This window comes from Scyliorhinus canicula, chromosome 2 (assembly GCF_902713615.1).
Source record: "Scyliorhinus canicula chromosome 2, sScyCan1.1, whole genome shotgun sequence".
Lineage (NCBI taxonomy): Eukaryota > Metazoa > Chordata > Chondrichthyes > Carcharhiniformes > Scyliorhinidae > Scyliorhinus > Scyliorhinus canicula.
The window spans coordinates 10379518-10395017 of record NC_052147.1 but is presented as its reverse complement, the minus strand read 5'-3'; the positions used below and the strand labels follow the sequence as shown (position 1 = coordinate 10395017).

Genomic DNA, 15500 nt, shown 5'->3' with positions numbered 1-15500 from the left:
CACACCTTTTGTTCTCTGGGGACTGCCATTAGCACTCTTTCCCCTTGGTTTCTGTAGCTATTAGCACCCCGTTTCCCTGGGTTTCTGTGGCTATGACTCATCTTTCATTCTCACTCCACAGTATAAATATTTCCCACTTTCTCGGTCTTTAGCTTTGACAAAGGGTCATCTGGACTCAAAACGTTAGCTCTTTTCTCTCCCTACAGATGCTGCCAGACCTGCTGAGATTTTCCAGCATTTTCTTTTTTGTTTCAGATTCCTGCATCTGCAGTAATTTGTTTTTTCAAATATATACCGTAACCCAGGCTTTTAATAACATTACTGCAACAGATATAAAACACAATATATATAACAATTTCTCCCATTCATCACAATTATAATACAGGTACAGCAAATGGAATGTAGCCTTTTATTGTAAAGAAGATGGACTATAATGGTAGGAAAGTCTTGCTACAAATGTAAAGGACATTGAGGGGATCGCACCTGTACAGTTTTGATCTCCTGTCTTAAGAAAGGGTATACTTGCATTGGAAACAATTCACAGAAGAACAAAGAAAGAATGAAGAAAAGTACAGCACAGGAACAGACCCTTCGTCCCTCCAAACCTGCGCCAACCATGCTGCTCGTCCAAACTAAAATCCGGAGTCCGTATCCCTCTATGTGAATCTATGGAATTCGTTGCTCAGTGAAGCAGTTGAGGCTCCTTCATTAAATGTTTTTAAGATAAAGATAGATAGTTTTTTGAAGAATAAAAGGGATTAAAGGTTATGGTATTCGGGCCGGAAAGTGGAGCTGAGTCCACAAAAGATCAGCCATGATCTCATTGAATGGCGGAACAGGCTCGAGGGTCCAGATGTCCTACTCCTGCTCCTAGTTCTTATGCTCTTATTCCCATCCTATTCATATATTTGTCAAGACACCCCTTAAACATCACTATCGTCCCTGCTTCCACCACCTCCTCCGGCAACGAGTTCCAGGCACCCACTACCCTCTGTAAAATAAACTTGCCTCATACATCTCCTCTAAACTTTGTCCCTCACATCTTAAACCTATGCCCCCTAGTAATTGACCCCTGTACCCTGGGAAAAAGTCTCCCGACTATCCACTCTGTCTGTGCCCCACATAATTTTGTAGACCTCCATCAGGTTGCCCCCCAACTTCCGTCATTCCAGTGAGAACAAACTGAGTTTATATTCAACCTCTCCTCATAGCTAATGCCCTCCCTACCTGGCAACATCCTGATAAATCTCTTCTGCACCCTCTCTAAAGTGTTCACATCCTTCTGTGGAGTGTGGTGACCAGAATTGAACACTATACTCCAAGTGTGGCCAAACTAAGGTTCTATACAGCTGCAACGTGACTTGCCAATTTTTATACTCAATGCCCCAGCCAATGAAGGCAAGCATGCCGCATGCCTTCTTGACTGCCTTCTCCACCTGTGTTGCCACTTTCAGTGACCTGTGGACCTGTACACCTAGATCTCTCTGACTGTCAATACTTGATGGTTCTACCATTCATTATATATTCCCTACCTGTATTAGACCTTTCAAAATGCATTACCTCACATTTGCCCGGATTAAACTCCATCTGCCATCTCTCCGCCCAAGTCTCCAAACAATTTAAATCCTGCTGTATCCTCTGACAGTCCTCATCGCTATCTGAAATTCCACCAACCTTTGTGTCGTCTGCAAACTTACTAATCAGACCAGTTACATTTTCCTCCGAATCACTTATATATACTACGACCAGCAAAGGTCCCAGCACTGATCCTTGCAGAACACCACTAGTCACAGCCCTCCAATCAGAAAAGCACCCTTCTATTGCTACTCTCTGCCTTCTATGACTTAGCCAATTCTGTATCCATTTTGCCAGCTCACCTCTGATCCCGTGTGACTTCACCTTTTGTACCAGTCTGCCATGAGGGACCTTGTCTTACTGAAGTCCGCATAGACAACATCCAATGCCCTACCAGCATCAATTATCTTTGTGACCTCCTCGAAAAACTCTCCTCGAAAAAGAAGGTTCACTGAGCTGATTCTTAGAATGAAGGGGGTGTCTGATAATGTCTTATAACAAAGTTAGACCTCTACTCATTGGAGTTTGGAAGAATGGTATGTCATTTTAGTAAAACACACAAGAATCTGTGGGGGCTTGACAGAGTGGATGCTGAGATCATGTTTCCCGTAGTGGGAATCTGAAAATTAGGGGATACAGTTTTAAAATATTTAAAATGGAGAGGAGGAGAATTTTTTCTCTCCTGAGGATTGTTAGACTTTGGAATTCTCTGCCCGAGAGCGCAATGGACGCAATTCTTTAAAAGAAGTATTTCACAGGCTGTGGACGTCGATAGTTGAGAAATTGAAGAAATATTTGTACAGAAGGGATGAATATCCGGTACAGATCCAAAAGGATGGTGTTACATCCCTAGATTATGCTACTGCAGTTCTAGATGCAGAAGAGTGCGACTCATGTCCCATAAAAGGTGTTCAGACTGCTTATGGGAGCAACTAATTCCATTAAATCCTAGAAAAACGGTCTACGGCAGATACAAATTTGGATCAGAAACAAAATGAAATTTTCTAATGTTTACCAGTAAAACATTAACAAATGGCATCCTTGCAATCAGGTAATGGGATACATTTTATGTGGTCAGGTCTACTGCTCCCTTTTTGAAATGATGTACAATGTGACACAATTGATGGCCAAGCATATGAATCATACCATTATTTCAGAGATTGAATTCTTCTTCCATTGCTGGGATTACACTTTTTTTCTCTCATTAAATCTCCTTATTTCGCCAGCCATTTAATCATTTGTTCTCCATGCAAGCAGCTCACGTCATTAAATTCATTTTCCTTTTTGTTTTATATATATTTTTAATCCTCTTCCTCTGCCCCCCCCTCCCCCCTCCCCCCCCCCAACCACCACCCTCCCCCTTCCACCCAGCCGTAGTCCCTTGATTCTGCTTCTTTTTATATGTTGTTTATCTGTAATACATTCTATGTCTGAGGAAGGTGGTGTGAAATGTCAAATAACTTCTATTTACACAGATGCTGCTGACCTGATGACCAAGCAGCCAATGGTGGAACTGTGGAGCCAGAATGTTTGTAAGGAGGTGACGGTGAAACCTTCAGGAACATGGAAATAGGCCCTTCGGCCCAGCTTGACCATGCCGCCCAGTTTCTATCACTAAGCCCACATTTGGCCCATATCCCTCTATACCCACCCTGCCCATGTAACTGTCTAACTGTTTTTTTTTAAAAAGGAAAAGGCCTCTACCACTGCCTCTGGCAGCTCGTTCCAGATGCTCACCACCCTCTTTGTGAAATAAGTTCCCCTCTGGTCTCTTTTGCATCTCTCCCCTCTTACCTTAAACCTATGCCCTCTAGTTCTAGACTCCTCTACTTTTGGGAAAAGGTGTTGAACATCTACCTCATCTATGCTCCTCAGTATTTGATAGACCTCTATAAGATCACCCGTAAACATTCTACGCTCCAGGGAAAAAGTCCCATCCTATCCAGCCTCTCCTTATAACTCAGGTCATCAAGCCCTGGTAGCATCCTCATAAATCTCTTCTGCTCTCTTTCTAGTTTAACAATATCCTTCCTATAATAGGGTGACCAGAACTGAACACAGTATTCCATGTGTGGTCTTACCAATGTCTTGTACAACTTCAACAAGACGTTCCAACTCCTGTATTCAACAATCTGACCAATAAAACCTAGCATGCTGAATTCCTTCGTCACCACCCTGTCCACCTGCGACTCCACCTTCAAGGAGCTAAGGAGCTATGAACCTGTATTCCTAAATCTCTTTGTTCTGTAACTCTCCCCAACTCTCCCCAACCCCCTATCATTAACAGAGTAGGTCCTGCCCTGATTTGATCTACCAAAATACATCACCTCACATTTATCCAAATTAAACTCCATCTGCCATTAATCGGCCCAATTGGTCAAGACCCTGTTGCAATCTTATAGAATCTTCTTCACTATCCACGATGCCACCAATCTTGGTGTCATCTGCAAAACTTACTAACCATGCCTCCTACATTCTCATCCAAATCATTAATATTCATACAAATCATTAATTTGGATCCAAAACATTCATAAAACGGACAGATTGTTATTAACTAGAAATAGAATGCCCCACAACATAAAAGAGAACCATGGCAGGCCTTCTAACCAGCCAACCTAAGCAGTTGCCTGCCCATGCCCTCCAAACATCTGCTTCCTGGGACAATGCACCTGACTTCACCCCTCCACACCCACCCCACCAGGTAAAGAAACCTTGTGATTCAGGGTACTTTTGAAACCAAGATAAGCCAATGAGTAAAACCTTACACTCAAGCTACCCACCTCAGTAGCCAAAATCATTTCCCCAGACTTAGACTCAAACTAATAATTAAAAACTTAGACAAAACTAGCTTCTGTCCTGTAATACATTAACATACAGAATACACAAGAGTTTTTAATTCTAAATAGTTATTTGGCATCCTTGCACAGGGGCAGGAAGATGCAATCAGGTAAATAAGCCTTGCAGAGAGTCACACATGTTGTGCTGAACAGTTTCCCCGTGATGCAGAATTTTATGCTTAGTTTCCAATGATAACAAAAGGATGTATGGTGTTGCCTTCTTTCTTCAAACACATATCGTTCACACACCACTGGCAACAGGAAACACTAACTGGGAAGTATCAAATTAGGAAGTCTCCTTTTACGACAATATATGATCTCATAGGATCATGATGTTGATGTTGATGCCAACCCCATGTGGCCAATACTGTTTCGATAAAGTGCCTGCCCCACCCTGGCCCATCTGTTTTTGTCAGATTAGAGTTACTGCTTTATGTTTATGTCAAATGCTCTACAAAACGGAACAAATATTGTTTCCTCCAGGTTTCTTTGTAAATTCTTAAATTCATCCTTCTTGCTTCACTTCCACTGGGCATAGGGGAATAATACAATGTAATCCCTGCACCCACAAACAGATATTCAGCAATGTTTAGCCCTAAAACTCCAAATTATCCCAAGATGGACTTGCTCTGGTGTTGGACTCCTCTGGCAGAGTAACGGGAATGCAATCTAGAAACATACAGTTTACCATTCAAAAAGTGGTCAGCTTTTGAGAACTGCTACATAACAAAGAACTAGCCATTCAAAGTATATTGAAGATATCAGATTCATTTAGAACTATAGCTGATAGCATAATATACTTAACAAATGGTAATTACTTGGCAACTTCTACGTAATTATGGGTGTAATTTTCTTCAAACCCAAATATAAGGTTGGGAATCCCCCCCCAAATCAAGTTAAAAATACAAGTTAAAATATTTTGGAAGTAACCTTTTAAATTACTGTAGTTTGAGAGTCTCCAAGATCAAAAGCTTCCAGGGGTGCACAATAGTTTTTGAGATCCCTGGAATTAATTATATTTCAATTTCATGCAACACATATTGGGTGCTACCTTAACAACAGCAGGTTATCATGGAGACAGAACACAATAGAAAATTGTTTACTGTTGGATATTCAACTTCAATCAGCTATTTCTCCTCTTATTTATTAATGGCATATTTGACATTCCAGTATGTTGAAGAAGCTGCGAATTGTATTTATATAGAGAAACTGGAAAGGTGGAGCCAAAATTGTCTGAGAGCCGCCAGTTAAATCAGTGATCTCCGATCCAAGGTGTTCATATTTCAGCTTCTTTTCTTCCCATGCCTTTTCAAGAGCCATGTTGTTGGCCTCGTAACGTACTGTGACATCTACCACTGCTACATTCCGATCTTTTCTAAATATATCAGGTTTCCAAAGGGAGCCGTCCTTGGCCACTAGTCTCAGGTCCTAGCAGGATGTGCAGCCATACTTGGTAACATACAGGCAAAGCTGTTCCAAAATCTTTTATGCCGTTTTACTCTCGCAATCTTGACAAACTGGCACCAACCAGAAACGTGCGCAAGTGTTTCGATAGGAGCCTCACATCTCGTACAATTTCTGACTGTTCGTGGACTAAGCCTCAAGACTGGAATAGCAGCTTTTGGTCACTCCTCCATAAGTGTTTTTTAAAATAAAAATGGTGAGTAATTGAAACACTGGAAATGCTTCCATGCTGTGATCTCAAGTGGTTCCAATAATGACAAAGGTCAGAAGTGAAGGCATGGAACATATTTGAGGTTCACAATATGAATACACCATTAGAATTACTCCTATAGGTTTCGTGGGTCTCCCATTACCCAATTTTTTTTATCCACTTCAGGAATCTTAGGAACAGTCTCCATTAATGACAATATATGATCTCATGGGATCATGATGTTGATGCCAACCCCATGTGGCCAATACTGCATTGATAAAGTGCCTGCCCCACCCTGGGCCATCTGTTTTTGTCAGTTTAGAGTCACTGCTTTATGTTTCTATCAAGCGCTCTACAAAACGGAACAAATATTGTTTCCTCCAGATTTCTTTGTAAGTTCTTAAATTCATCCTTCTTGCATCACCTCTACTGGGCATAGGGGAATAATACAATGTAATCCCTTTTCCCAAGAAAATATTCTCAATCTTTTCAGTTTTTGATTCCTTCTTTTTATCTGCTCATCTCATGTTTTTCATTTTCCTTCCCTCTATCTTTCTTTACATGTGAGCTGGAGACCTTTCCAATCACTTCAGTGGTTCCGATTGTCACGCTGCTTGTTCAACATCCAGTTCTGAATAAGCAGAAATGTCCACTAAAAATTGGGAATACTAAAACCATTTGGTCATATCACCAAGTCTATTTCTTAGTTGATTCAATTCTTCTCAAACCACTCGCAGTCTTGGTTATCATTTGACCCCACACACTTATCTGCACATCACCAGTACCACCTACCTCCTGCTCCGTAACACTGCACGTCTGTGCCATCTCAGCTCACTTGTCACTGAATTAATTTCTTATTTCTAGGCTCAAATATTCAAATGCTTTGTTGACCAGCCTTCTATTTTGCACCCTACATAAACTTAACCTCATCCAAAACTCCATTCCCTGTATATGAAATAAAATAAAGTCCTATACACCATTAATCCTGTGCCCACTGACCATAAGACAGGGTAGCAGAAGTAGGCTATTCATCCTGTAACCTAGGCTTAGATTTAGGCCCGATCAAAAATGGGTATTTTGAACTAAAGAATTGGGCACTTTAAATTAAGCCGCAGACACTCCAGCACAGAGCACCATGGGAATTCAAACTGGCCAAGTTCAAATACGCAACAAACAGACAAGCTGTCAGAATATGTCTGGACCTACCCCGGAAATCAACGATCAGGAGATCATCACACCCTATTAATATACGCAAACCCAATGTCAAAGCTCTGGTCGGGCCAGATTGTAGGTCACGGAGTTACCTATATGGCAACAGGTTACGTACAGATCACACCACCAGCAATGGACACGTCCTGCAAACAAGTCATCAATCAGACCATTGGATGCTGTGACCCTCTTCTGAGACCCCATTGGCAGGAGGTATGGGGAAATTGCAAAAGGGAGGGGAGATAAAAACAGGCACCCAAGGCACATCAGCAGCGGCAACTCTTAGAGACCAACCAGCGGCAAGGGCGACCCTGGACCATCCGGAGAAGAAGGTAGTACAGACCAGACCCAGAAGAGGATCAGACCAGACTGCAGAGACCAACACGTCGATACAGGGCAATATCTGGTTGGGTACTTGTCAGTTAAAGTTAAGTCAACGTCCAGCATTAAGTTTGAATCTTGATCATTCTGTAAAAGTAATTACCATAACTAATATTAATTGTGTTAATGAATAAACATTATTGTATTAATAACAAGTTGACACGTAGTTCTTTGTCAACCTTATAAGGGTTAAAAACACACTATGTGGGGGCAGCACGGTAGCACAGTGGTTCACACTGCTGCCTCATGGCACCGAGGTCCCAGGTTCGACCCTGGTCACTGTCCGTGTAGAGTTTGTGCTTTCTCCCAGTGTTTGCATGGGTTTCTCCCGAACAACCCAAAGATGTGGAGGCTAGGTAGATTGACCACACTAAATTGCCCCTTAATCAGAAAAAATGAATTGGGTACTCTAAATCATTTTTAAAACACACTGTGTGGCAAGACACAACAGGTCCATCGAGCCTGCTCCTCCATTCAATAAGATTATAGTTGATCTGATATAATCCTCAAATCCACTTTCCTGCCTTATCCCCATAACCCTAGATTTCCTTCCTGATTAATAATCACTATCTCAACCTTGAACATACTCAACCACCCAGCCTCTACAGTCCTCTACGGTAAAGAATTTCACAGATTCACTATCCTGAGAGAAGAAATTCCTCCTCATCTCTGTCTTAAATGGTCAACCCCCGACTCTGAGATTATGCCCTCTGATCCTAGACTCTCTTGCAAGAGGTCACATCCTGTTAGCATCAACCCTGATGAGCCCCACCCCCCATTTAGTCAGCTGTCTTCATATTTTATGTGGCCTGGAGAGATGGCGGCAAAGTAGCAATGTCACTGGACATAAGGACCAAAAACCCAGCAAATGCTCTGGGGACAGGGGTTCAAATCCCACCTCTGGTTGAATTCAAATTGTTAATAAATCTTGAATTGAAAGCTGGTCTCAGTAATGGTGACCATGAAACAATCATCGATAGTACCCACCTGGTTCACTAATGCTTTTTAGGGAAGGAAATTGGCAAATTCTACCTGGTCTGGCCTACATTGTGGTTGATCCTTAACTGTCCTTGAAATGGCCGAGCAAACCACTCAGTTCAGGGCAATTAGGGATGGGTAACAAATGCAGGCCTTGCCAGCAAAGCTCATATTCCATGAAAGAATAAAGAAAAAAAGCTTTGTTTGGTAATGCTCCTATGAAGTATTATGAGATGTTTTACGGTGTTAAATTTCCAGGTTGACTACTGTCAAACATTAATGGTCAATAACACCCTCATTTTGAAGTTGACGGTTAAATATATTTTATTCCCACTTTGGCAAAATTGACCAGTTCACCCCATCATTCTGGAAATCAAGTTTCTTCCTGACGTACAGCACAAAGCTGTACAGCCAGGCTCAGCATGAGTATCAAATAAGCAATTATCACCACAGCTGAGAGAATGTATTAATAGTAATAGGAAACTTACTGGCAGAAATACATCAAGTTTTATAAAAAGAGTGCTCAAGGGTGTAAACATGCTATGTAGTCTGGGCATCATTCACAAATACTCAAATCATTAGTCTTGGGGTATGTGAACCACAACATGATCTGTTAAAGTATTCCAAACATTTTTTAGTGCTTAATCACGCATCTATAGGCAAGATTTCCACATTTCTAGTTAACTAGCCCTGACTTAAAGTTAACATTGCATGCTGGATATACATCAATACTAGTTGTGACCACCTGCCTTTTAACTAGCTATTACACAGCACATGCCAACTCACGGGGTTAACAAATGACTTTTCCGATTACAGTACTACTGTTGGACTTATTCATACATTCATAGAATCCCTACAGTGCAGAAGGAGGCCATTCAGCCCATTGAGTCAACAGCGATCCTCTGAAAGAGCACGCGGCCTAGGCCCACTCTCCCACCCGATTCCCACCTAACCCACAGATCTTTGAGCACTATGGGACAATTTAGCATGCTCAATTCACCTAACCTGCACATCTTTGCACTGGAGGAAACTGGAGCACCCAGAAGAAATCCACGCATACAGGAGGAGTGTGTGCAAACTCAACACAGTCACCCAAGGTTGGAATTGAACCCGGGTCCCTGGTTATGTGAGGCAGCAGTGCTAATCACTGTGCCACCATGCTGACCAATTCTAGTCATAAATTGTGTTTGTATCTTTGCGCTACATCTGTCCATTTTTGGCCCAAGTTCAAATGCAAAAGAAAGTATATATACTTTATTTCTAAAAAAGCAAATCTTTGTAATTAAGTCTCAGTGAAGTGTACATTGTGGAGTGTGCCAGATCTAATGAAATATGCTCTCTTACGGATCTGCGTTAATTTGTGCTTACCTGGAGACTCAGATCTGGAAATACTGTTACTGTACAAATCATCTGTGTCAGTAGAATGCAGGTCTGTGTCAGATCGAGCCAAATTCGGGTTATTGGGTTCTTCAAAGTGTGTAGCCCAGCTGCCTTCTAAAGGAGGAGGCCTTCTTGAATCTGAAAGTAATACAATAGAGAGAGAGTGTAAGAACTGTAGCACGATAGCACTTTAAAAATAAATAAGGTAGTAAAAAACTTTGTAGCCACTGATATTACAATCTTGCATGTGAGAGGAAGAGAGGATTTTCTCTAAACATCACTTCAAATCTGCTTTATACATATCTTGCGCTCAGCAGCACCTATATGGGTATACTTCAAGAACATAACATTTTTGGAACTCAGATGATGCCATCTGTGCAATGTGGTGCATATGTTTACCTAAGTTATGTAATGCATACAGGGAGTGTTCAGGGCTGCTTTCTTTTAATAATTTTATTAGCTCCCAAATCAGATCAGATTTCACAAGATCATAGGATAATTACAGATGAGACAAGTCATTCAGCTATTCTTAACTATCCAGAAAAGCTTCCCGTTGAGCATCTAATTATTTCCAAAAATAATTCCAGGGGTTTCATGGAAACATTGAAAATAGAAGCAGGAGCGAGTGCGACTTCAAGTCCATGATTCACCATGATTATGGTTGGTCATCCAACTCAATATAGCCTGTTCTCGTATCCTCAGACTGTGACCTCTGGTTCTGGACTCCCCAACCATCGGGAACATCCCATCATTGTGCCATCACAAATTTGGAGATCTTATACGAATGATTTAGATAAGGAACTAAATGTATGTTGTGAATAGTTGGGTCCCCAGAACCAATCCCTGCAGTCACTGCCTCGTGAAAAAGACTTGTTGATTCCTACTCTATTTCCTACCTACCAACCACTTTTCCACGAATCTGAATACATTAACCCCTAATGCCATGCATTTTAAGTTTACACGTTAATCTCTTGTGTGGGACTTGTTAAAAGCCTTCCGGAAGTCCAAATAAACTACATCCACTGGATCCCCTCTACTCGTTACAGCCTTGAAGAATTGTAGATTTGTCAAGCATGATTTCCATAGATTTGTCAAGCATGGTTTCGCATGATTTCCAAAGAGTTATTGCCAGTTAATACCACCGGTTGGATGTCATGAAGTGCAGGTTCTCACTTCTTCAGGTGGTCCATGTGTTTTTGCTGAGCTCCCCCGAGCCTGAACTTTGTACAAGACTGGACCAGTTCTCTTCAGGACTATGCACCATCACCAAAATTGCAGGCATAGACCCCCTCCCCCCCCCAAAGATTTCCACCCTGGTGTCAAGTCGTGGCATCTCCACTTTCCTGACGAGGCTCGGAAACGTGAGATTCAACTGGGTTAAGTCGTTGGCCCATCAACAGTGCCACAGGGTTCGGTATTTTACTAAGGTGCGTCAATGTTGTATAAAATCAAAATTTCTCAATAAAAATTATTTAAAAAAAAAAAACAGTGCCACAGGGGCGACTGCCATCATCGCATGTGGCGTTGTACGGTAGTTAAAAAGGAACCGCTCCAGCCATATGACCACAGAACCGGTGGATTGTTTTTTTTATGCCCCTTTTGGAGGTCTGGTCCACCCTTTCTGCCAGGCCATTGGAGGGGGGGGGGATGATATGGGGTAGTTTTATTATGCCGTTTCACTTTGTAAACAAGGCAAATACTTGGCTCATGAATGACGTCCCATTATCTGTCAACAGGACCTCAGGTATCCCATGGGGCTAACTGATCACTCGCGGCCCTTGTTGAGGCTATCTTGCACACCTCTAGCCACACTGAGTGGGCATCCACGATAATGAGGGACATGGATCCTATGAATGATGCTCTGAAATTTATTTTTAAAATTCATTTACGGGACGTGGGCATGGCTGGTTAGGCCAGCATTTATTGCCCATCCCTAGTTGCCCATCAGAAGGTGGTGGTGAGCTGCCTTCGTGAACCGCTGCAGTTCTTCAGGTATAGGTACACACACTGTGCTGTCAGGAGGGAGTTCCAGGATTCTGCCCCAATGACAGCGAAAAAAACGGCAATATATTTCCAAGTCAGGGTGGTGAGTGACTTGCTGATGCACCCACAGGCATCCTTGCCATTCCCAGGGATGAAGGGAGGTTGCCGGAGGGAGTTTCTGATGTTTCTGGCACACCGTCAACTGCGCACGACCCTCTCAATGTCCTCATCGATGCCGAGCCACCAGACATAACTATGGACAAACATCTTCATCTTAGAGATGCCTGCCTGGGTGGCCAATTGTGAAGGTCCTGCAGCAGGGATTCTGACCACGCGAGCGCCCCACAATTCGTTGCCATCTTCTATGCAGAGTTCCATGACCTTCTTGGCAAAAGGCTGGAGAGTTACAGGAAAGGGCCCCCCTTTCTCCGCCGTGCAACTGCACGAGGCGAAGCTTCGCTAATCCTGAATCTCGCTGCGTCCATGCATGCACCCAAATAGCTGTCATTGGCACTGTATCCATAAAGTTAAGAGTTGCAACCATCTCTTCCGCCACTGGTGGGGAGAGGACAGTCGAGGGCAACAGTAGACGGCAGAGGGCGTTGGCACGGGCAGTCTTCGTACCCTGGCAGTGATGAAACGATATTCATACACGTGAGCAGAAGCACCCAATGCTGAATTCTAACCAATGCGATGGGTGGGATTCCCTTACCCTCCTCAAATAGGCCGAGCAGTGGCTTGTGGTCTCTCACAATGGAAAAATACCACCCACAAACATACTGGTGGAACTTTTACCCTACGTCCGCCAGGGTCCTTGAAGTAAATTCAACGGGGTGTTCTGTGCTATCGTCGCATCTGTGGGCCAGCACCACCCAAAGCCGGAAGCATCACATGTCAAGATTAGAGGCCGGGCTGGATCATAACATGCGAGGAGCTGCATGGATGACAGATGCTTTCTTATTTCGGCAAATGCTTTGTCCTGTGAAGCAGACCAGAATCACCCCTGGTTCTCTTCAACAATACATGGAGCGGAGCTAAGTGGCTAGGTTTGCAACAAAATTCCCATAGTAGTTAACCAGGCCTAGGAATGACCAGAGCTCAGTGGCGTTCTTTGGGGTCAGGGCCCCTTTTAGAGCCTGAACCTTACCTTCGACCAGGGTGTAGACCATCCCTGTTCACTCTGTGACTTAAATAGGTCACCGCTCTAGCATGGAACACACTCTTGCTCCTCTTTCACTGGACGCCTACTTGGGAAAACAGCTAGAGCATTTTCCTGCTCCTTCTCTGTGGTGCCCATGATGTATACATCGTCCATATAGAAGGCCACCTTCGGCAAGGTCCTGCAACATATTTTCCATTACCTTCTGGAAAATCATTGGGTCTGATGAAACCCCAAACGGTAGGCGGGTGTGTTCAAACAAACCCACGTGAATGTATTTGGTTGTACATTTCAGGTGGAGCTAGACTCAGGTCTGGCTCCACCTGTGAATAGGCGTGGCTCATGTCAGGTTTCGTGAAGGAGCATCCTCCAGGCAAGGCATCGGGTACCCGGTCCAAGCATGAAGCTCTGTTCATAGGGAGCTTGAAATCTCCCCAGAGTTGTATAGATTGGTCAGGCTTAATTACCTGCTGCATAGACGCGGCCCATTCCACAAACTGCACCGGACGCATGACTCCCAGATTCTGCAGGCACTAAAGCTCCATGTCGACCTTGGCAAGCAACACGCAAGAGAATAGCCTCACCCGAAAATACCGAGTGAGCATCAGGATCCATATAGATATGGGTCTGGCCTTCTTTATCCTGCCTAGATCCTCCTGGAACACTTTGGCGTATTTTCCCAGTACGTCGTAGAGATTCCCAGTGCCCATCCAAAAAGTCTGTTGCCAATTGAAAAGAGGACTCGCAACCAGTCCTGTCTCAACAAATTGGGCCCAGTCCTGCACCTCAACCAAGGGAAGACTGACCGAATGTTGCCCACTGGTTGAGGAGGAATGTTTAACCTAGCCGAACTGCACCTCGCCCCCAAAGTTGCACTGATCCAGGTCACGTTGCAGTACAATGGTCATCCCATGATAACGAAACTGTACACTGGAGCTGCCACCTCCATCGTGGACCATAGCACATTTCGGCGACTCTGCACAGGGATCATTGCGAGGTGCAGTTCGGCTACGTTAAACATTCCTCCTCAACCAGTGGGCAACATTCGGTCTGTCTTCCCTTGGTTGAGGTGCAGGACTGGGCCCAATTTGTTGAGACAAGACTGGTTGCGAGTCCTCTATTTCAATTGGTGTGTTACTAGTGTCACAGTGGTCCCCACAATATTTAAAGGCTCACCGGTATAGGTCTCTAATCACACCTTGATGATGCGCAATGTCAGCGGCATGATCCCTACGTTACCGAAATGTGCTATGGTCCACGATGGAGGTGGCAGCTCTAGTGTACAGTTTTGTTATCACGGGATGACCATTGTACTGCAATGTGACCTGGATCAGTGCAACTTTGGGGGCGAGGTGCAGTTCGGCTACGTTAAACATTCCTCCTCAACCAGTGGGCCCATGTACAAGGCCCTGGTCACGGTGATCTCGGCGGCTGTCATGGACGATGTTCTCTGCACCAAAACTGGCGGCTCTGGCCATCACAAGTTCTCCACCCTCACATTTGGCAATATGACCAGCTTCCCCCTTCATGCTTGGGGGAGGTATCCCACCAGTCAGCGGTAGCTCCTGACCTGGCTGTGGAATAGCCTCTGGGGTTGCCCTTTCGGATCAGGTCTGCTCAGACTGGCAGTGGTCTGTGATGCAGAGAATGATTGAAACAAATGACGAGCCAAACTATAGATGCCATAGTCCATGGACCTCTGCTGCTCCTGCACTTCTTTCTCCGCAGGACAGCAAAAGCTCGATGGCCTTTTCAAATTCAAGATGGGCTCTGCCAACAGCTTCCTCCATGTGGCCATGTTGTTTATGCCACACACGAGCCTATTCCTCAACATTTCCGAGGGGGGATGGCCCGAACTCTCAAATGATCAGTTGGACGTCTAATATGGGTCAAGAAGTCAGTGACCAATTCACCCAGAGACTGCACCGCTGTATTAAAACGATACCACTGCGTAATGACAGAAGGCTTGGGGTCACAGTGTTCAGAAACCAAAGCAACAAGCTCATTGAAGGATTTAGAGTTGAGTGCAGCCAGGTAAGTCAGACCTTTATGATCCCAAAAGTCCAGGCCCCACAGGTGGTCAGGAGGATGACTTTCTGGTGGTCTTCCCCCAAAATCCCGTTCGCCTGGAGGAAATACCTCATGTGCTCCGCATAATAGTTCCAGTCTTCCAGGCCCGCATCAAAGGCTTCCAACTTCACAAAAAACAGCATTTTGCCGGTTATGTTTGACTGTTATGACCCTACGTTCAGGGATAGCAAATTATCTTGTGGCTAGGCAGTTCCACGAGCGAGCACGGCGTTTCTTTTTTCCCTCATCGCCAAGTTAGTAACTTGATGAAGCC

General features: G+C 44.0%; 1 protein-coding gene across 3 annotated transcripts in view; it reads right to left on the bottom strand.

Annotated features, from left to right (window-relative positions):
* Positions 1-15500, bottom strand: part of ston2 (stonin 2) — a 141184-nt gene that overhangs the window by 73309 nt on the left and 52375 nt on the right. For all 3 annotated transcript variants that reach the window (XM_038773589.1, XM_038773582.1, XM_038773598.1), the window contains one exon: positions 10003-10152. In XM_038773589.1, coding sequence (XP_038629517.1) covers positions 10003-10152 — 150 coding nt within the window. The remainder of the gene's footprint in view (positions 1-10002; positions 10153-15500) is intronic.